At 38.1% G+C, this 22,345-nt stretch overlaps 2 protein-coding genes and 1 pseudogene across 2 annotated transcripts in view; 1 reads left to right on the top strand and 2 right to left on the bottom strand.

Annotated features, from left to right (window-relative positions):
- Positions 1-3,548: 3,548 nt before the first annotated feature.
- On the bottom strand, positions 3,549-4,455 carry LOC148410697 (ras-related protein Rap-1b pseudogene; annotated as a pseudogene).
- A 6,939-nt stretch (positions 4,456-11,394) lies between these two features.
- LOC148410696 (uncharacterized) lies at positions 11,395-13,937 on the bottom strand. Its single transcript, XM_088437458.1, has 4 exons — positions 13,750-13,937; positions 13,575-13,665; positions 12,654-12,953; positions 11,395-12,573 (listed from the first exon to the last, which is right to left on the bottom strand). Exons 1-4 carry the CDS (start codon positions 13,750-13,752, stop codon positions 12,218-12,220), a joined length of 750 nt encoding a protein of 249 aa, XP_088293584.1. The 5' UTR covers positions 13,753-13,937; the 3' UTR covers positions 11,395-12,217.
- Positions 13,938-17,197: 3,260 nt separating this feature from the next.
- The window catches only part of mgat5b (alpha-1,6-mannosylglycoprotein 6-beta-N-acetylglucosaminyltransferase B), a 47,812-nt gene continuing 42,664 nt past the window's right edge, over positions 17,198-22,345 (top strand). Inside the window, exons 1-2 of the mRNA XM_088437830.1 lie at positions 17,198-17,549; positions 18,965-19,077. Coding sequence (XP_088293956.1) covers positions 17,488-17,549; positions 18,965-19,077 — 175 coding nt within the window. The 5' untranslated portion in view covers positions 17,198-17,487. The remainder of the gene's footprint in view (positions 17,550-18,964; positions 19,078-22,345) is intronic.

Below are 22,345 nucleotides of genomic sequence, written 5' to 3'. Positions count from 1 at the left end.
GTGGAGTTTAGACCCAAGTCGAAGAACAAAGGCCGCAGACTTTTGGGATAACCAGTAGTTTAGGTATGATGCAGTTTAAAATCCTCTGTCAGAAAGGAATGCTATAAGAATAACTTTGCAGTCCATTTAAAATTTACACTGAACAAATATTATGAATGCACACAAGTCAGCCTCTTGACCCCATAACTTCAAAGATAGTGGCTTCCAGTTTCAGCTTTGAGACAGATCTTCTTTTTTTGATGAATTGACACTGACCCCTGGATGTCATAACCGACCAGATGAAACATTCAACTTTTTTGTGACTTAAGCACTGTTGAGGAATGCCAGCATCTCAAATCAAATTTATGTATATAGCCCTTAATCACATGACATTTGCAAAGGCACAGGCACACAGTTGACAGATATTAACGATCTTAACCTCCAGGAGGGCGAGGGGAAAAAACATTCAAAGATTGATTTATACTAAACAACATGGGTCAGGTCTGGAATCCTGGGGCAGTGATCTCAGATGGAACAAAGATGGATCAGAGCTTTGAAGTCTTGGGTTTCCTCACTTTACCTGGAACTGAGCAGCACCAATTATTCTATTCTATATATGACATGCATCAACATAGAAATGTAATACATAACAAGCCCTATGATCATCCGGGCCCCATACAGGTACTGTACTTCTTTCTTCCAAGAGTCTGCTTTGATGATTTATGCACTACCACACAATGAAGGCTGGTCACCCCTAGAGAATTAAAAAAAAAAAAAAAAAGTTAATGAAAATACTCTGGCACAAGTTGACAGGGCAGGTTGTTATGCTCATTTGGTTCTGACAGAACTGTTGTGTTTTTAATGTTCTGTTCTGTTCTTTCCCTAAGCAAACAGTGCAAAGACCTTGATCTTGACTCAGTTATATGGTCTTAAACAGGCATAAAGCAAGTGTTTCGGATTACATTCCTCCATCATGCTTGTCATGGGAGAGTTGGTTTCTGTCGCGGCTGACTTTGGGCCAGAGGTGTGGTTCACCCTGAGCATGTTGCCACCTAATCGCGGGGCGCATTCAGAACAATTCACAAAGGTTCAATTGAGGCAAATGAGCTTTTCTTGTTTTTTGAGGATGTCCGTTCAATAAAAGTCCACTTCAATTCAACCTAAGAGGATTACCGTGACTTGGATGATGGAGAATCTACACAGACACAAAGGTGAACACCTATTTTTTACCTCAATTTCACACCTATGGGCAATCTTTGCTGAGATTCAAACATGCAAACTCTTGACAGCGAGGCAAACAAGCTAACCATTTGCCGAACATTACAGTTTTCAAGTTTGCCCTATATGAGTCACGTGATCACACCAGACCGCAAATTAGGAAACATTTTTTCCAGTGAGGCAAACAAGCTAACCAATAACTTGACATTACAGTTTTCAAGTTTGTCCTATATGAGTCATGTGATCACACCAGACGGCAAATTAGGAACCATTTTGATAATTTCTCACCAATGAATACCTGGTTTGATGGAAAGGTCTAAAAAATACAGTAAAAACAGTACCCAATTAGGACAAATGAAGCTCCAAATTTATCTATTTTTAAATTTATCTCATAGAACGCAGTGCTGCAAATGACACAGACTTACTTCCTTGTTCCTCCAGTCCTGAGGTGGCGACGACACGACAACAATGTGTGAAGGTGGCAAAGTGTACCATTAGAACCTCTCAAGAGCATGGCAGACACTGCTTCCTGTGAAAGCTGACGTCTTTAAAATTTTGACTTGTTGCAAGGTCTCAACTCTCTTGTGAAGATTCACACCAACCTAGTTTTGCTTCACATTGAGACGAGACAACCGTGCCAAAATGGTGGCTGAAATGAGTGAGTGATGTTTGTATTGGGCCCATTGCAAACCAGTGCGAATTGCGGAACCTCCTAGCATTTGTGTGACATGTTTTGTGATTGTTTCCTAGCTGAAATTTGTTCCCAGGGCGCTAAAACAGCTGCATCATGTTAGCATATAACTACAAATATTTTAGAATATTTTCTTAAGTGTTATCAACTGACACGCGAGAACAATAAGGTGTCAAAAGGGACACTAAAGGATTAAAAGATTTCGCAGGTGTTAAGATTTTATTGAAGAACTACCCTTGAGTGGAATTTTCAAATCCATTGATCTTTACATCAAAGGCATTTCACTTCAAAGCACTACAAGAAGACACTAGGGAGCTGAAATTTCACCCGGTTGGTGATAAGCTGTCGAAGTTCATCAATGTATGACCACTTGGTTATTACATCGACAAGTAGTGTGCCATCCCTTGGCGCAATGAGAATGACATGGAAGAACATGACCCAAAATGGTCAAAACATTGTACAAGAGTTTAATTATATGGTGCAAACCAAGTCAGCTAATAGAGAAAATAATTCATGAACTAATTGATGAATTAGATGTGAGTCTTTTTTTGTGCCGATGCACCTTCAGGTAGGGAACGTAATGACGTAGGAATTGTGATTGAAGGCATTTTACTTCTCAGCAGCGTCAATGTGATCTTAGCAGAGTCTGCTGCCATCTGTTGGGACTAATTTGCACCTTGGATATGCGACACGTTGCGATGTTATTTTCTAAAAAGCCCTGCTGTGGTTTGGTTATATAAAAATTGTTACATTCAGAGAATATTGTTCAATATCACAGAACGTTGAGCGTATACCTACAGCAGTTTGACAATTATAATGTATAGCCCATACAAAAACTTTAGGACATTTTCCATCATGTCCCATGAAAGTTAATACAATCATTGACAATAATGCACAAAATACAGACGCATGCACTTGTTATTCAATTATTTCTGTCTTGATACATTTAAAAATAAATTAGTTTATTTTTTATTTTTTTACATTAATATTTTTCGTAGCTAATTTTGTGTTGTTACAAAATCCCAGATTAATACAACGCTAGCCAAATCGGCAAAATAATAACAATAATAACTATAATAATCTAGCTTATTAAAAGTAAAGCTATATTTGTTGAATTCTTCTTTCGCTCTCTGTTTTTAAATATGGAAGTAAAAGAAAGTGGAGCCGTGACCCATTTCTCAGACCGTGCTGCATGACCAATGTTGACCATGAGAGGGCAATATCAGCCAAACAAGCTTTTTTGCTTGAGTTCTTCCATTGTGTAATTCTTCACTTTCAAACAAGGAAAGTTAAAGAACTACAAATAAAAAATAACGGACTCTTTCTACTTTTTCAGTAGCTAGAAGGTTTGCTGTGTTTTAATTTGAAAAGAATGTATATACAGCAATAAACGAACGTGATTTTTCGTGATTTGACGAGTTTACTTTTTTTTTCTTTTTTTTTTTTTAAATGCCAGATCTGTGTACTTATGTTTATGGCAACAGAGCTACGTATGTGATATGGCATGTCATCTCATCTTTTTCCTCCATCCTAAAGATTCATTTTCAAGGTTTTTCACTGGTGGTTTTATTTTATTTATTCATGTATTTGATACAGACATCACAAAACCATTGGACAAACCAAATACAATAAGCATTTTGCCGCAAGTTCTAGCTCTCAACACACATCCATAGAAGGCTTTTCAGAAGGTATATAGAAGACAAGAAGAAAAAACAAATTAATTGGTCCATATTAAAAAAAAATCTCATTGTGGAAGTGAATCTTACAATTAAGGATTTGTGTTCAATCGCAATGCAATACATCCTTTCAGTGTGCTACCCAAACTACAAATTTTCACACGACACTTCATTAGGATAGGATGCAGCTGTTGGCCTTATTCATCGGCTGGGTGTTGTTCTCCTTGGGAAAGGTTTCTCGCCTGTGGCAATGTGTCGGGCTAAGCCAGCTCGGCAGATTAGCCCGCTGTAAAAGCTCCCGGAACACCTGTAGCACATTAATGTTATCTTTGGCAGATGCTTCCACAAAGCTGTTGTTCCAGTCCAGCTCCACTGTCGAGATAACGTCCTCACTTGACACTTGACGTTCGTGCTGACAGTCAATCTTGTTTCCTATCACCACAATAGGTGTATACTTGTCCTCCTTGACCTCCAGAATCTCCTCCCGCAGACGCTTAACCGCCTCCAGGGATGCCGGGTCATTCACTGCGTAGACCAGCGCAAAGGCATTGCTGTTCTGGATGGAGAGCCTTCTCATGGCTGGGAAAGAGTAGCTGCCACTGGTGTCTATGATGTTGATGTTGACTTTGACACCGCCGACCTCATACTCCTTCCTGTGGAGCTCCTCCACAGTGCGGCGGTGCCTGGGCTCAAAAGTGTCCTTTAAGAAGCGCTGGATGAGGGCTGTCTTCCCCACACCCGCTGCTCCCAAAAACACTAGTCGCACATTGGTCCTCTCTTTTTCTTCAAGAGACATGCTGGCTGAGTTGTTAAACTCTCGGTAAAAGAAGCCCACTGATCTCTCTGGCCTGTTGCGTCAAATGGTTTTATCTATCAAATACGGGAGGGTGATGTACAGTAACACGAGTGGAGTGCATGAAGCGGCGCGCTGGGTTTATGTTCACACACATGCCTGCCTCCTCAGTCTCACAACCAATCATGAGACCGCTTGTCATATGAGACAGGCGAAGACATTCTGTAGATGGAATATTCATCCATCCGTCTTGTAACACAGTCAAATTTACAGGGCTGTGATTCTGTGTGATTCGTTTGTTCTCGATCGTCCACGAGGACGTGGGAATTTGACCTTTCCTCCAAAAGGCCATAATGTTTTGAATATTTTTGAAGTTATGCTTTTTACTCATTCTTGGCCTCTAATTGTCTTTTTTTTTCTAAAAACGTAATAAAAGCAAACATGTTATCGTGATTCAACACAAAAGATAATATGTCTGCTTAGGGACAAGGTCTGCGATAAAAGGTGAATATTTACTGGTGAGGGGCCGAAGATTTGATGATTTGGACAATTTTAAAATACGTTAATCTCAGAATGAATTACTGCTTGTTATTGATTACTTTGATGATTGATTAGTTGTCGTTTAATCATTGATTTTCTAATTATAAGTCATGTATTGCAAGACTTCATGTTTATCGCTTTGGAATGCATTTTTGGAGCATATGACCATGCACATTTTACAGTTTTGTTAACATAGCCCAAAATATTTAGAAGATTTTTATTTAGAAGATTTTTCCATGGCAATATGCACTCTTAATTTGCATCCAGCTGCAACTCGCATTTACATAACCTAACATAACCTTTAGTCTCGGTCAATTGAACCTGCAAATTATTACTTTTATTTCCATTTGTGCAAGTGCATAGGGTATATACTCCTTGAGGCTGATCAAGATATCTGAATTAGTAAATGCCAAATTATAGGGTGAAATTTTCACTTTAAATTCAATAATGTGCCTCAGGTGAAAAAAATATTTGTCAGTTGTTGCTATGCAACCAGTGAGAAACCACCTGTGTTGGGGGGAAAATTGGACCTCGTACTTGAGCACATATGGACATGTCACTAATTTCTCACCAGGTGGCGAATTTTGTATAATGAAGCAAATTAAAATATGAAACTCCTAAGCAAACGTTTTTGTGTATTATGCTCTGAGTTTCTGTGACCAGAGAACCTTTTCCATTATGCTCATTTCATTCTGTTTATTTTGTCTTGTATATTTTTCTGCATTGCAAAGCTGTCAATCTTATACCCTCTGTGGTAAATTTACTGCGCTTTTACAGTTAGGGTGTGCTGGTGCTGCCGTTTGTGAGTAAAGGTTTTTTCAGTCATGTTGTTATCCTTTGATGTGATTGATAATTTCTTTACAAAAGGCTATGCAATTTTAGCTTTGGATATTCTGACCTTTAACTTGGCACACTCCGGGCTCTGCTAGCAATTAAACTGCTCCGAATCTATAAAGCTCAGGTTCCCCACTGCATTCAAACCGACACGGTAGAATTATAAATCCCTCCTGTTGGTTTTCAATCATGTTTTGAATTGCTTGGAAAATTGTATGATTGCGCTCTCCCACAGTGACGGGAAAAACAACACATCTTTGCCATTTGTGCGCTTTACTCACGTTATTCTGGCGGGGGGCTCAGAAGCGCGCGGAAGATTCATACGCGGCCATAACGACTTGTTAAAAGGTCAACAATGATGGTTGTGTTGGTTACTCTAGCAGTCGATCATCTCCTCTAACAAATCATGATCTTGCTTCTCTGGGTGAGGATTTGCAGAATGGAGTTAGGTCCCCGATTCTGCAGATTCAGAAACTCAATCTGATATCTCGCTAATCTGAGATTGCCTTCGATGATGACAAGGTCAGTTATGCCTGTAAGAAATACGCCACGCTATCATACTGCCCCATTTATTAATCTTACACTAGCTGTCTGGCAGTCTGTGGAGAGAGCTTTACAGCATATCTAGTTTTCATCATTGAATTTGATGTCCACGTTCTTAGGTTCTTCTGCTGGTTTTGTTGTTTGGATGAAGAGGATGTCTTAAAAAAAAACATTTACAATATGTTCTATGCACACCCAATTCTCTAAACAAGGCCTTCTGATTAATATTGTGTGTGTGGGAAAATGAACTAACAATAAAATGAGTTTTCTGAGTTTGGTCATGTGACTTTTACAAGTTGAGCCCTGACTAGGTGGGACAACTGTGATGTCATTTTCAGTCGACAGCAACTGGATGGATAGTACAGTAGAAGTTGCAGGCTAAAGAATGTTTCAAAAATCTGTTATTAACTAATTTACTGCCATGTCTGTTTAAAATTTATTTTTGATGTATAGATCCGTCAATGGCAGTGAATGGGCTAAAATATGTCCTGGGCAACTTATATTATTTTGCTGGTCCTAGCTATTGTACTTCTTTTGGGGTAGAGAAGGTTTCCACTGTATGCCTTGAATAATAGTGTCTTATGAAGTATTATTACTGATGCAAAAAAAAGGAAGTTCTCTATAGTTCTCTATATTATTATTTTTATTATATAAAGGAGTTTATCTAAGTTTATAGAGCGAATTGTAACAAAATCCATTTTACAACTTCAAACTTCTCATATATATCCATCTCTTGTTCCTAATATTACTTAAAATACTGTTTAGAGAAGTAGGGGTACATATTTTACAGAACACTTTTGACTTGACTTTCCAACAGCATGAAATGCACTCCCGATTGGTATTGCATATTAAATGGGATAAATCAATATCTGAAATTATTATTATTTATTATTGGCACCTTCTTTAAATAGTGTCACAATGATGTACTGCGCATGTGTACCTAATTTTCTGGTTCATTGGTCCTCAAACTCGTGTTGTTTTATAAACGGCGTTATGTCATTTCATGGAAGAAGCTTTGTGACATCGCATTCCATATGGTAGTTTGATTACGCGCTATTTGAGTGATGAGCTTGGCATTATTCAGCCTCTCTAGCGCTGAGGTTGTGCATTTGTGGACTTGATGATGGAGGAACAATGCGTACTCCAAACATTCTCTCTCTTTAAGATAAAAACCCTCTCAAGATGCTGCTATTTGGACCATCTTTTGTGCATGGTTCTTTGGTCGAACCGAGCATTTCTAAAATGGATGTTTTTTGTGCTTAAAGAAAACAGAGAAAACACGGACTTTAATTCTACTATCTCTGTTTCTTTGTCCCTGTCTCTCACTATTAATTCACTCATTTGGGTATTTTTGCAAATATTTCACAATCATTTCATGCTTTTCATTGAAAATCCTCCACGTTTTACCGTAGTTTCCTTTCTTACATACATAAAATATGATCATCGCAGGTGAGAAACCTGATTTAGAAAGCATACAGAAACATTTTAGGATTATTTCATGTTTACAGTGCAGTAAAGTTGGCAATTAATGACTCTACTCTTCAGTGGAGGGTATAATGAAGTCTGGCGAGACACCTTTTGTTTGCGTGCGCTCTAAAAGTAAGTCAAAATAAAGTTACGCTATTTATCCTCTTTGGATTTACTCACAACAGGATTACTCAACCATACTACCCAATTAGAGGAATGCACATTAATCTTTTGTTGGGTCCATCTTTTACAATAAGGCCGGCAAAAAAACACAGAAAAAGTCAAAGAAAATGCTAAACTCATGCCAAACGTTTATTCATTTTCAGCATTAAAAAGTGAATTTCAAAAAGTCAATTTAGTCCAAAGTCCTCATCTCATTTAATACTTATGAGGTATGATAATCATACCTCATAAGTATTAAATGAGGTGATCCGGTTGTCAACATGAAGTCCTGACAAATTCTAGAAGTGCAGGCACACTGATATGTTCTGCTTTCCCTCTCTCTCTAATCCAGCCTTTCACTCTGCGCTTTTGTGTACTCACACATGCTTGTTACTTACAGAATTGTATTCAGAGCTCTTCTCTTGCAGGCTTTCTGTGAGGGAACATCCAGTCCTAATAATAAGAGGTGCAGTAGTGCCGGCGCTATGTTTGCATCTCCTCAAATTACTTGTTCCTGCTGTACTTACTTGAGGAACCATTTTTAGGGTTAAATAGGTTGAACCCGTATTCATATTGTTCCATACTTATGTAGATGCATGTTCAAGGGATCATTTTGAGCATTTATGACCCGGTTAAGTCAGGTTCACAGTGCTTCGGTTTTCTATCTTGGGTTTAGGAATAATGTCACCTGTGAGTTCAACAGCGTTGGGCACGTTACTTCAAAATTATAACGCATTATTTATAACTTATTACTGTCATTTCAAAGTAATTCATTGCATTACAATATTACTGCATTTGAAATGTAATGCATTAGACTACCATTGCATTACTTTTATATTACTCTCACCACCGTAACTGGAAATATGCAGACAATAGCCTGCAATGTTTAAGCTAATTTAATTTGTAATCAAATAATATTTCCTCTTTTACACTAAGCACATTTTAAGTTGCCTAAATCTTCATTCTATCTGATAGTTAGGCGTAGATTGTTAAATGATTTTCCAGTGTAATGGCATATCAAATAGTGCTCTGTTCAATTAGCTAATCCCCACAATTATAGTAATGTTTTATGCTTATTTTTTAGTGTTTATCAGAGAGCGTGATTGCCAGTGGTAGGGCTGTGTAACCTTTCACTTGTGTTTCATGTGAACGCAAACTCAGTCAGCATACAATTAGCATAAAATAAGCCTGCGAGCAAAAGATTGGAGAAGAGAGCGTCCGACTTCTGATGCTGTCACATTCAAATAACCTCCTTATCACATTCACGCAAACGATCAACCGAAATGCCGGTTTAAATATATCGTAAAACTCAATTATTGTTGTTGTCATTGTTTGTGTGTACCGCTGTGTGTTATTTTGCTTCATTTGTACATTTGTAAGACTAGCTGGAGATTAATTCACTTTTTAACCACCCAATAGCTAGATTGTGTAGAATGGTGGATCTTAAATGGAAAAAAAGCAAGTCGCAATGTGTTGGAAGAAATAAGATGAGGATTATAAACACTGAGTCTCTTCATGGGTTCACATCTACTTCTTCATTTGCAGTTTAGACTATGCAACAGTCTGTGTAATAGTAAATATTAATTCCCTGTACAAACTCTTAAAATCACTGTGTTTGTTTGTACAGTATTCGCCTCGATGGATTTGAGGAAATGTGGAGGCTCCTCAAAGTGAAACTGTTTGAGGATTGTAAAATAACCTCTGGCTTTCACCAACCTTGAAGATATTTGAGTAGGCGTCACAGAAAATGTTAATGAGAAGAAGAGCACCGTTAAGTATGATGATTTTTGGATCTTGTTAGTTACTTACCATCATGATGTCTGAGGTTCTATTCCCATCAGAGTTGGATGGATTTCATTAGTTTTTCTCCTCTATAACAACACTGACTTTCTCAAGCTTTTATTTTACTACCCACTGATTTGGCACAAATCATAATTATATGTTTAGATTCTATCATAATCACATATTTGGATTCTATCTATCTATCTATCTATCTATCTATCTATCTATCTATCTATCTATCTATCTATCTATCTATCTATCTATCTATCTATCTATCTATCTATCTATCTATCTATCTATCTATCTATCTATCTATCTATCTCTCTCTCTCTCTCTCGCTCTCTCTCTCGCTCTCTGTCTGCTGTAAAACTATTAGTGAGAGGTTTGAGACTTGTTTCTATGAAAAGACTATAAAATAAACCCGTAATGGTGGGTCAGAGTTGGTGGTTTTGTTCATCAGTTTTTGTTTGCAGGAAAAAAATATATATAAAAAGACCAGCAGTCTTTGAAGCATATTTTTTTGTAAAAAAAATAAATAAATAAATAAAAAAAATAATGATTTTACTCTAATTCCAAGAATATCTGCTACAGATGCCGTATGAAATAGTTGTTCAAAAATACAAATAATAGTGATTAATTTGGCATTGTTTTTAGATTCATTATATGAATCAAAATATACAAAAATCAACAAATATTGCTGTAACTTGACAGTAATCATCTACACTGGATGGGAATGTTGCTGTTTTTATTTTGCATGGCAAATCATGCTTTTTTCACATAATGTTTAATATTTGTTGTACAGGCGCAATAAATGATAGCAACTGTGTTCACATAGTCATTAAGTGTCAGAATCCCCATTCTGATGAATCCCATTTAAAGTGTGTGGTTTTTGAAGCCAGATCATCATTGTTGTTTGAAGGATCAATTTCAGTTTGAGATGTACCACTTCAAATTCAACTGCTGCCCATCATTCACCCAGACATACATCAAATTGAATCTTTTTGCTTGATGAGATTCAAATCGGTCCATCACGAGTGCTGAAGTGCTTTTGAAAGTCAAACCCATCTCCTTATTGTTCTTCAATAGTCTTTCTTGTGTACAGCAAGAAAAATACCCAAAACAACTGAAGCCAGCAAATCTAGTACTTTTTTTGAAGTTCACCATGGCAACAGTGCCTTGGAAACATCAGCTCATCATGGCTGAATCAAAGGCTTGTCTAGTCAATTGCGATTTTTGCGTCCAGTTTGGACAGTCCATTTTGTTGAGTGTGATTTGCTCTTAGTGTCATGTCCTGTTGTCTCAGGAGGATTTGTTGGTTGCCCAGCACTACGGGTCAGTACGATTTGATTGGCTCAAACTTTCTGCTTAATGGCGTGTCCCTGGGCGAATGCAGGCAGTTGATGAAATTGTACCTTTCAAAATGCAGTGGGAGCTGAAATTTCAAAAGTCAAAGTTCATGACTGGGAGTGTGCCATCCCTTGCGAGAATGGTGTGAAAGAAAATGAACTAAAATGGTCAAAATTGTACTGCAAAAGAGTTAAATGGAGACATCAGTTTGAAAAGAGCCTGTTCCATACAGTGTTACCTTGTTACATTGCGGATCGGTTATTGCGGCTTCATTCTATTGCAGATTTTCATTCATGATCACAACTTTTTTTTTTTTTCCAAGTCAGACCAGTCAAAAAAGCAACCCCCCCAAAAAAACAAAACAAAAGAAACAATCAAACTTTATTACATTGCTTTTCATTTATGACCATATCTCTTGAAGGTTTCACAGGTACCACACTGTTTTTGTGATATTTTTTCTTCTTCTGAGCCAGACCAGACAAAAAAGTTTGATTTTATTTATTTTTACAAAAGAAACAAGCTAAAAAAAAAAAAGTGGCATAAAAGCAAAAAAAAAAAAAAACTCAACTTCACATTCCAGTTACAACAGGTATTTTCAGGGATGTAACCCCCTCGATAAACAACAGAACATAATAAGATACATTCAGAAAAATAGAACCATAATGCAATGATTGGTGAATTTAATCTTACCTATACATTAAAACTCCTTGACAATGAAACCTGCATTTGCAAAAATAACCCCCACTTTGAAAAATCTCCATGCATCGAGGTTTTTCCCTCTTCCTTACATCCCCCTACAATGAAAAATCCCCCTGTTGCATAATGCATTTGCCATGCACTAAAATTCACTATAGTGAAAACAAGCCTGCAGCAAAAGTCTGGCTCGGTTTATGATTGACTCACCGGCACGCGTTATGTAGCACTTTATACTCGTTGCGGCTTACCCCAGCAGTCAGACGACATTCTCCCATACTATAGGTGGCAGTAAATGGAGTCTACAGCATACAAACAAATGATCAAATCCTTCCGCGCTTTTTTTTTTTTAATACACTCCTCGCCAGGAGTTGTTTGCAATATAACCTAAAGCTGTTTATGGCGATTTTTTTTTTCTGTAGTGAAACATCCCGTAGTGAAAATGTTTTGGCTGCAAACAGGATTTTGTTGTAGAGGAGTTCTACTGTATCATTATATGAAAAATGTCACCAATACGACATGTAACACCATACAAATCCATAGACGTTTGCATTTGCTCCAGGATGAATTTTTTAAATCTTCAACCATGACTACTTCTTGAGATGAGACATATTTCCTCAGAACGTCTATCCATAATGAACACTTGTAAGTTTGGTTTCCGCTCTGCACTTTTATTGCGCTTGTAATATTGTAGCGCCCATATTGGTCAACATCTTCCTTTGAGCTTATTGAGGCATTTAAGACCTTCTCTCCCTCGAACCAGTGAATTTCACCCCAGCTGTAAACTCCTTGGAACCAACACTCTGCCATAGAATCATTAATGATGAGGTTTTGATTTCCTAGGCAGTCTGGAGAGACAAAAAGAACCATTAGAAGAACAAAAACTGCACCTTATCCAAATATAAATAATAAAAACTAGCAAGCTCACCTTGTACGGTGATAAAAGTGGTGCTGTAATTTACTCCCAGGTGTGAACGAAATTTGCAGAGGTACTTCCCTTGGTGGATGGGCATTATGTTGAAGAGTGTGACAGAGAGTTTATGGTGTGAGCCATCCATTTCTTTCTGACATGAAACTCTAGAGTCCTTTGTATCACATAACGTTTTGTTTTGACCAATCCAGGAAAATGTTTTAACATCCAACAACTTGGCGGAGGTGGCGTCGCATGTCAGCGTTATATTCTCCCCGCAGCGGGCCACCATGTCGGGGGTCGTCTTTACGGACACATCTGCCCTCAGGGAGCGTGATAGAGAAACTTAAATTCAGGTACAGTCCAATAAATTTTGTCCTGACCCCTTGCAGGGAAATTGCAATGACACTCTGCTTTTATACTGTATATTATCTGTGGCAAACAACACGCACGCCAAAACAAATCACACAAATTGCAGGCATGCAAGAAGAGATGTCAGCGTAAAAGGGGCGAGCTAATCCTGTTGTGTAGCGTTATTGCCACCAAGCATGCATGCATATCCTACTACTGCCACCTGCAGCTCAGTTGATTTAATACAAGATTCAAATTGAAAGCTAATCAGATTCTAGTATAGAAGCAAAAGACTTTCATTTATATTTAACACTTTTCTTTACTAGTGTTGCACCTACATTGCACAGAACCGCACAATGACACTTTATGCCCCCTTTTTTGAACTGCAATTTTCCCCACACATGACATCCCTAAAGGAAAAAATAAGTCATGCAGACTGAAACACGCCAGAAAAGAAGCAGTTTCATACACCACCCCATTTCTCCCTGCCATCTGATTTGTTTCTATTTTCTTTTACTATCCACTTGCGAGTGCATTTTACAAATGCACTATACGCTAACATACATTTGATGAAGGAAAAACACTCACCTGTAGTGGCAACCGCCATAGTGAGCCACATGATGGAAAACCAGTTAAAAACATGCGTGCTCACACCAAAGGAAAAAATGTTTCTTCTAATCTGTGTAATTATAGCATTTGTCACATTAGAAGTAGGAAAAAAACCTCCAAGGTTTAGACATGCGCTTTGAGGGTCTTTACTCACCATGTTGTTTTTTTTTTTAACACAATGTGAAGGTTATTTTTGCTATCCCGTTGAAGCCTTCTATAGTTGTTAGATCCACGCGCACTCAGACTACAACAAAACTGCAGGTGCTGTGTGATGCGTCAGATTAAACATGAAAGAACATGTCCTGGTATGACAGTTGAGGCTGGTGAATCGTGAAAGTGTCCTTTCCTGTTCAAACACGTCAACATGACACTTAAACGCATTGCTTTTTATATAAAAAAAAAAAACAAAACACATGGACACAATTCTTCGTAACTGTCATTTAATAAAAGGTAAAGAACAAAATCGTCGTGTAAAAAAAACTTGAATCTGACGAGTGTTCTTAAATTGAGTCTTTAATTCATTAAGAGCTATAATTAATCGATCTGATTGTCTCTTTTTAATGTCACCTAAAAATCTCACAACCGGAGTTTTTCTGTTTTCCTTTAAATATGTTGTGTTGCTGTGGGAGATGAAAAGATTGAGTTACAACAAAAGTAGCTCAGTCATTTATTTCCTGTAGCAGACTTTAGCGGATGCACTTGAGACCATACCTTCTGCTGTACTTGAGACTTCTCCCAAAGTGCAAGCTGTAAACTTTTTTTTTTTTTTTGACCATCCGGAGGAATGGTACTATTTTATTTTATCAGTCACCAAAGATTTAGAAATGAACATTTAAACTAAATATGGTCCCACCCGTCCGTCGCAGACCTGCTCAAACGGGTAACGTTTTGCTAAGAGTTTTTCAATACCTGGTTGTGATTATTATTTGTGAATGCAGTCGCAGCTGGGTGCTTTGCATTTATGTTGTAGGCCAAACTTGAGCTGCTTCTGTGGTAAACATACTGCTAGAAAATGTCTTAATTCAAATGGCCAAGCATGGCTGGGAAGTCAATGTTTGCGCTGCATTTCAGAGTCATGGTTTCATGAACAGAAATGCGTACTGTGCATATTGTGCAGTAAATACGAAGAGATGTCTCTGTTATTTTGCTTTTAAAATAAACATTTGAAAGAGGCGCATATTGAAGCAAAGCTTTCTGGATGCCTTCGTATTCAAGTAACTAATGTGCACATCACAAAGTGACTCACTCTGATAGACTTTAACCAGGAAATGCAAGATAGAAGTTTTAGTACCCCAGGAAAATGCATTATCTTGTAAATTAAGGTCAGCAAAATTTTGTTTTTTACTTGGAGTGTATGTGATCGGTGACAATTAGTCAAATATGAATTTTGTTTTATGTAGCCATATCTGTAAATGGTTATCCAAACAATGATTCCAGAGGTTGAAAGCTATTTGAAAACACAATAATGCTAACAAGTGGATGTGATTGGTTTTCGCAGTCTATTACCAGGGTGATACATTCAAGCCACGATACAATGTGTATATTCCCCACTTTACTCGGCTGATTGAAAGAAAGACGCTAAGATATCACTTTAGCTCTGCTTTTAGGATGATCAGAGGTTTGATTGTTATTTTCTAAGGTGAGGTTATGTTTTTTTTTGGGCCGTTTTAAGGGATCATATTATTTTTGCAGGGAAGCATAGTTTTAAGGGCTGGGTATTATTTTTGCAGGTACAAGTCAGTGGACAGGTAAAGTTTGGATTTAATGATGCTGTGAAAAGAGAAAGGTCAATGGGATTTCTCAAGTGACTTCATCAGATATTATGTTGGGAAAATTGCCAACAGTGGTTGAGAAGGCATTGTGACTTGATTAGCTAGTTTCCTTGCTACTGTTTTCATAAGTACCTCTTTATTTCAAGACAACATAATGAACATGACTGAACAAGTCACGAAAATTAAATAATTCGGAGAGGTTATTATTATTATTATTATTTTTTTTTTTTTTTTACAAAGTTACGACTGGAAAATAAATAATCAGGGAGCAAAATGACTGACATTTGACAAGTAAAATAGCATGTCATTGTGTAGAAACAAAGAACTGATTCAATTCTGAAATGTACTTAAATGTGAAAGTATAACTGACATTTAACCATCAGTTGAATTCAATACCCAATTTAATGACTTGGAACAATCATGCTAAGAAAATGTCTCTGACAGCAGGGAGGCTTCTGCTCAAGCAAAACAAACACAACAAAACAAAGCGAAAAAAATCACACACTTATACAAAATTGGGTGGGTTTGGGTCCAATAATCGTGTTATTTCAACCCTCAACTATACACACATACACATCCATCCATCCATCTGGTGCCTTGCTCGCGGGAGCTTTACAGTTGGCTGGACACAGAGTAGCATCTCTCAAACAAGTACAAACTTATTTCTGTTTGTTTTAGTCCACAACAGGACGTCCTTACAGATGAACTACTGTCACCCCTAATTTGTTATACTGTTGAATTGCAGCATGAGCAATAATGCACAGTGGCACTTTTAGAATTCTCACGCCAGTGTTGCTGATGAGCAATAGTGCTGGCAAGAATACTTGGCTCATTGCCGACCCAGGTCATAAAGACCTGCTTAGGGGCCCGTGACTGCTTGGGGGTTACCCAAATAGCAGTAAATATTCAACAGAGCTTGAAGTGGGATTTCTTTTTTATCGTTGCAGAATTATTAAGGGAGGAAAACCCAAATTCTTGGATTCTTGGATGAATGTGTTTGCATGTTGTTGTCACGTTTCTTGAACCTGCGATTAGTAAGTAGGCCCCACTTAATGCTTTATCACTTGCAATGTTGTGTAAATCAAACCTAATCTGTCTCACAGGACCCCTAACTAAACGTGGCTGTCTGATGGCTCATAGCGGGATTTGAGGTATGGCTGTTATCAGACTATTTCAAGGACACAACTGGTAATTGCAGTCATTATGACATTCAGGAAGCTCCCTGATGTGCCTCTTGTCAAACTTATTGACAACAAAATAGAGATGGAAGTAGGAGTGTTTATCTGATAGCGATGCCAGCTTGTTCCAGCTCCAACTAAGCATCCTGCAAATCTTGCACATTTCAAGTTAAAGGGAAAGTCAATCCCATTTTTGTTGTTGCATTTGATAAGCTACAATTAATTTCCGCACCAGTGAGGATTGGCAATAACAACGTAGTGTTGGTAAGGTGCCTGAGTGGCAGAATGTAAAACAATAATCTACTTATCCTTAAACTACTGTCTGTATGAGTGGAAAAACATTGTGATTTTGTCACTAATGCAGTATATTACGTTTTAAACGTATTGTGTTTATAGCTTCTCAATATGTTTCTTAAAAAAAGGGAAATACAGTTAAAAACAAGTAACATCTTAAATTTTAGGGATGCTGAAATGAAATTCAAGGGACCCCCATCATTATCACAACATCCGCCTTGCTTGAGATAAAAAATAAATACCATGTTTTCCCCTTCTATGTTTGCCCTGATTTCCCAGTGTGACTCGCTAGATGGCGCTCTCTGCCGGCTTGATCTTGTGTTTTTCATTTCACGCTGGTCGTGTGTGGTTCATGCCCTCCGCACAGCACTGCGAGCCCTGGAGCAACAGTATACAGGATGCGAGCCTAACATCCACACAGTGTGCCGCGTGAGGCTGAGAAAGCATCAAGCGGAACCACTAAGCCGCAGCACGCAAAGGAGGGAGAAGTTGCAGCCCGGCGTGGTGTGGACCAGAGCAGAGAAGCGTGGAAGTTGTGTTTGTGGTGACGCTTCATTGCTGACCGCCACTTGCCCGTTTCAAAGTTATGCGTTGGAGTTGTGTGCTTTCCCGCACACGCCGCACGGTGAATGGACACGCGTGTGCACAATGATGAGCAGCGACATTTCCATGATGACGAGGAGATGTCTTCTCACTTACAAACCCTTCAGGTAAGCAAAAGCGAATGAGCTAATTGCGTCTTACGAAATGTGTAGTTTGATGTCGCAACGTGGAATTTTAACTCATTCATTACGATTTCTACATTCTATATAGGCAATGTTTACTCAGTTTTTGTAAAGTTTTATGCAGAAAACTAACAGATGAACATTGGCGTCAAAAATGCATTTCGTCTTTGCAGAACCGGTTTAGTATTTTTTAAATGACGTTTTAGAATTTACATTTGATAATCAATACCCACATTTCTACACTTTGTCAATGTAGTCGTTAATATTTCCATCTCTTGATGACGCCAAGACTAGTAAAGACTTCAACGGAGGGATGTTAAATCAAACGATGTCGAAATTTAGATTGACTTACTGTTTGATACACAATTTGGGATTTCTAAAACGGCATGGACCAGGGAATATTGATAATGATATAACATATTCAGAGAAGTATGATATAGGCTATATATATAAATAAGTAAATAATGAAACGTAGAATACCCCCTGCATCGCCAGTAGAGTCATGAAGAGTTGCTGCCAAAACACCCTTATACTGTAAAATGCCATACTGCATAATGCCAGGAATCTGTCGATGTAGTGGTTCCACTACCAGAGAAATTAAAAAAAAAAGTCATTAGTAACTCCAGAAACATCAGAAAAGTGCAATGTTTTATATTGGAGTTGAAACTCCAAACACAGGTTGCATTGCACTCCACTTTGTCACAGTCAGTGTTGATAAAAGCTGACTATTGTTGTTATGCCAGTGCATGTATTGGGTTTCATTAGAATCAGTCATCGTTTCTGCTGCTGCGGTTAGAGGGTGTTGATGCGCTAATAGGGCTGACCGTGAGATTGATGGTGTCCCTTTAGCATCAGGCAATAAGCCATAAGCCAATTTCAGTGTAACAAAGCAATTTAGGTGATCACAAGTGAGCGGACCTTCTTTTTTATTTCAATTTCTGGGTTTTCAGTTCCCGTCTGAGTAACGGGGAACGATTGCTTATTCAAACCTTAAACTGAGTCTTAAACTGAGTGCAGCCTGCTCCTTAACTGTCACGATTCTGCTATGTATTCATTCAAGGTATTCATTTGGTGCACAACCGTGACAATCTTGTGGTTACGCAAAATCGTATTAGTTGTGTTAACCTGTTTTCTGTGTTTCAGTGTAAGGTGCAATTGGTACAAAACATTTCTTATCAAGGTTACGAACCTGACTTTGCACTTCGGCCCAAGTAGTACAGCTCACTCAGCACATTAAAATTCAAATAATGGGCAGAGTACACAAGTTGCTCACATGTGGCTCAATTGGTGTGAAAGTCTTGAATTGGACATGCAATTCTACAAAATAAAATTGCATACGCCGTGTGCAAATTGCTTCTTCAGCTTTGCTGTTGACACGTTTGCCTTGTCTTCTCTTTTAGGATTTTCGTGGTAGGGATTGGCTTCTTCAGTTTGTGCTTTCTAATGACCACACTTGGGGGCCAGTTCTCAGCCAAGCGACCCTCAGATTCCCCTTTCACCACGCGGGCAGAAGGTAGGCTTGCAGTTCTACGCCAGGGTTTTTGGCAGCGTTTATAGTGGCTATGGTCCATGCTGGTAATGGACAAGCAACATCATGCTGAGAGCTGCATGGCGCTTTCTTGATCGCTGCATAGCAGGCTGGCAGACCCCTTCGCTTTGTTCATTAGGAATCCATCATGTTCAACTTTCGGTCTACAAGATCGGTTTCCCGCTTTCATGCTAACAAATAGAAAACATGAGCTGAATCATTTTCACTCTCCGTCTGCATGACAAGGATGGAGCCCGGCTAAGGGCAATGCCAAAGATATTGTGCCTGTTTTTTACACAGTGATTTATCAACAATTTGAAAATGGATTTATGATGTACTGTGCGAGGAATTCATGCAGTTAGAATTATGTAATGTTTAACGTTTGATTTTATCAAGGGTCATGTTATATTCAAGGGTTTTTTTTTCAAGATGGAATACAGATACTAATGGCAAAATATCGCGATTTTGAAAGTCAAAGTTCTTTTTTCCCTATTGTCTGCCTTAATGGGCAATTTTCAGCCTGTAGCGGGGGGCCTCCTCTCAATGTGACTCATACTCTTTGGCTACCGCAGCCAATCACGTCCACTTCCTGGTTTGTTGACTTCAGTACCACTGTAACTTCGGTACTGCAGCTAACTTCCTTGGCTATTGTGCGAACCCTCGTTGACATGTAATGACAGAATCCATATTGTACTCTTAATTAATACACATAGTAGTTGAATAATAAATAATTTGAAATGAACTACTATCACTCGACAGTAGTTCATTTCAAATTAATACTTTTTCAAAATATTGTGCATTTATATTTAACTTTTTAATATTGTGCATGGTTTGTTATTGCAACAAATGGTGCAAGATATAATTTGTTTAAAACTTATGCAGTTTATATAATATAGAAAAATGGCAATTTACAAAAAAAAGATATTTTTGCTCAAGATCATCATACCGGCAAGTTCTGATATCATCCCATACCTAATTGTGGTCAATTAATGACAGCCATTGTTAAAGCACTATGTTTATTAATTGCGTTAATCTAATTTTTACTCTCTAATATTATCCTTTCTGAATGCTGATTAGATCTGCTTGTTAAAGAAAATCAATGACTGAAACATTTTTTTCTTGACGTACTATACAGTATATCAATCTTATGTTTTGATAAAATAGCAAATATTCCAAAAAAAAAAAAAAATCTCTGGTTGAGAGATTTCCTCAGAAATGTTTAGATGTGATTAAAATTCGATTATTTAGAGACCTCAATGTTTTTAATCCCTTGATAGCACCGGTGTTTGTATTATTTCTATGAAGGATGATGCAATTCAATGATTGAACAAAACACCATCCAAATGCAGTATCAGAACAAGCACACAAATCATAGTCACAAACAAACAAATTATAGAATGATCATCATATCAAAACTTGTTTTGAATTACGTCATCTTAACTAGAACAGAGATTGCGAAATACACCTTTTCTCAGTCTCCATGGATACAGATACAATTCCCATAGGCACAGTCGTGGAGAAAATCTTCTCAATTAGAGGCAGTGCTGGGAACAACTAATTCTCTGACTCATTTTCACTCTAAAAATGGAATGGTTAAAAAACAACAACAACAACAAAAACTACTAGTCTAGTTGTTTAAGCTGATATTGGTTACGAAACATGTCAAGCTCCGGTCCTCCAAAGTTGGAATCCACTTCATGTGAAGTGTATTTGCAATAAAATAAGAAATGTCGTCTTATTTTGTTTTTTGTTTCAGGCACTTGGTTCTATTATTTTCATTTTTAGACTAAGCTGTAACCCATTTAAATACTGTAAAAGATCATTAACATTTGTTGAAAGTTGTTTTACATTGCTTTTTTCTTTTATTAATATTAAAAATGATACAGATGTAGATAGACTTATACTAATTTGTATAGTCAGCAACTCAAGTGTGGAGGGGCGGGGTGGAGAAGTTTTCTCTTTCTGAGAGGGGGCTTGGCAAAATATAACTGAGAAGCACTTTTTTAACGGATTAATCGTACCAATAAAGGATTAGATATATCTCTAACTGTCAGTTTGACCAATCCGTTTTTGTGTTCACTTCCCCTGGATCCCTGGAAATTGCACTTGCCCTTCTATCCTCTATCCGATGACTTGGAGCATATTAAAGTTTGGACAGGACAGTACAGTCAATATCACATAATATTAATATAACAAAGCTATTCCTGCAAGACTTTCCATGAACAACTTTCCAAATCTTATATGAGTGTCACAGAGGATCGAAATAGAAAGTCGTATGTAAATTCCCTTCATCACAAGACTGCATGGGGTGCACGCATCTATATCACTGACAAGTTACTGTTGACAATCTACCATAACGTTCCAATTGAGAGGCAAAACTTATCTTTCTAAGCACGTTGCGAGTGTTTCCGCTTTGTGCCTGTGCATATAAATGGCCACAGCACAAACCATTTGGGAGCGTTGCTGCCAGCTTTTTGGTCCACTGTCTCACCTTTTATCAGTGTCCGGCACGCTGTTGACAATAGTGCGCAGTTTATTTGGCTGATGGCGGCTGGCAGGAAACTTGTGAGCGGCGCCTCGGACTGTGGCAATCCATTAATGTTTTTGTTTACCAAGTGACGGGCGTAATTCATTTATTTGTTAAGGGTTCAAACTTGATAAGCTACCTCTTGCTATGGCCATTAAATTCTTAGTGAATCCATTGACACGGATGGGTGAATAATTGCTTCATTGCCATTGAGTCTAGTTTTAAGTGTAGTAAGCAGGGGAAGCTCCAGTGATGTGCACTTGGTGCTCTTACATAAAACAATTCAAAGGTTTTTGCTCATTAACGAAGCCCTATATGCAGAGTTGTAGAAGAGCGGGTTGCAGACGACAGGAGAGCTGTCTGATTAATTTAGTACTCACACGCTATAGTCAGGGGAAGGCTTGTTTGGCCTTTAGCTCATTAAAATCAGCCTTACTGCAGGCCATGGAACATCAGTCTATGTAGGTCCTCACATGTCCTTTGCATGTGCGTGTGTATGTAGCCTACATCCATAAACATGTTGGTGAAAATGTCTTGGTCACACTACACACTTCCACTACCTATTTAGCCCGGAGCTCTGACTCGGAAAGCACATACAGTGTATACATGTATTCATGCGGCATATCCCAGCAAACACAGATGTCTTTCCAATTTTGGTTTCCTGCAACTTATTCTGTCATACCCTGTCCAAATAATGTAATGTAAACAATTTCAGCTGCCAATAAT

Source organism: Hippichthys cyanospilos, chromosome 16 (assembly GCF_059441005.1).
Source record: "Hippichthys cyanospilos isolate Australia breed blue-spotted pipefish chromosome 16, RoL_Hcya_1.0, whole genome shotgun sequence".
Classification (NCBI taxonomy): Eukaryota; Metazoa; Chordata; class Actinopteri; order Syngnathiformes; family Syngnathidae; genus Hippichthys; species Hippichthys cyanospilos.
Note: the sequence above shows the minus strand (reverse complement) of the source record. Positions and strands in the feature narration are given on the sequence as shown.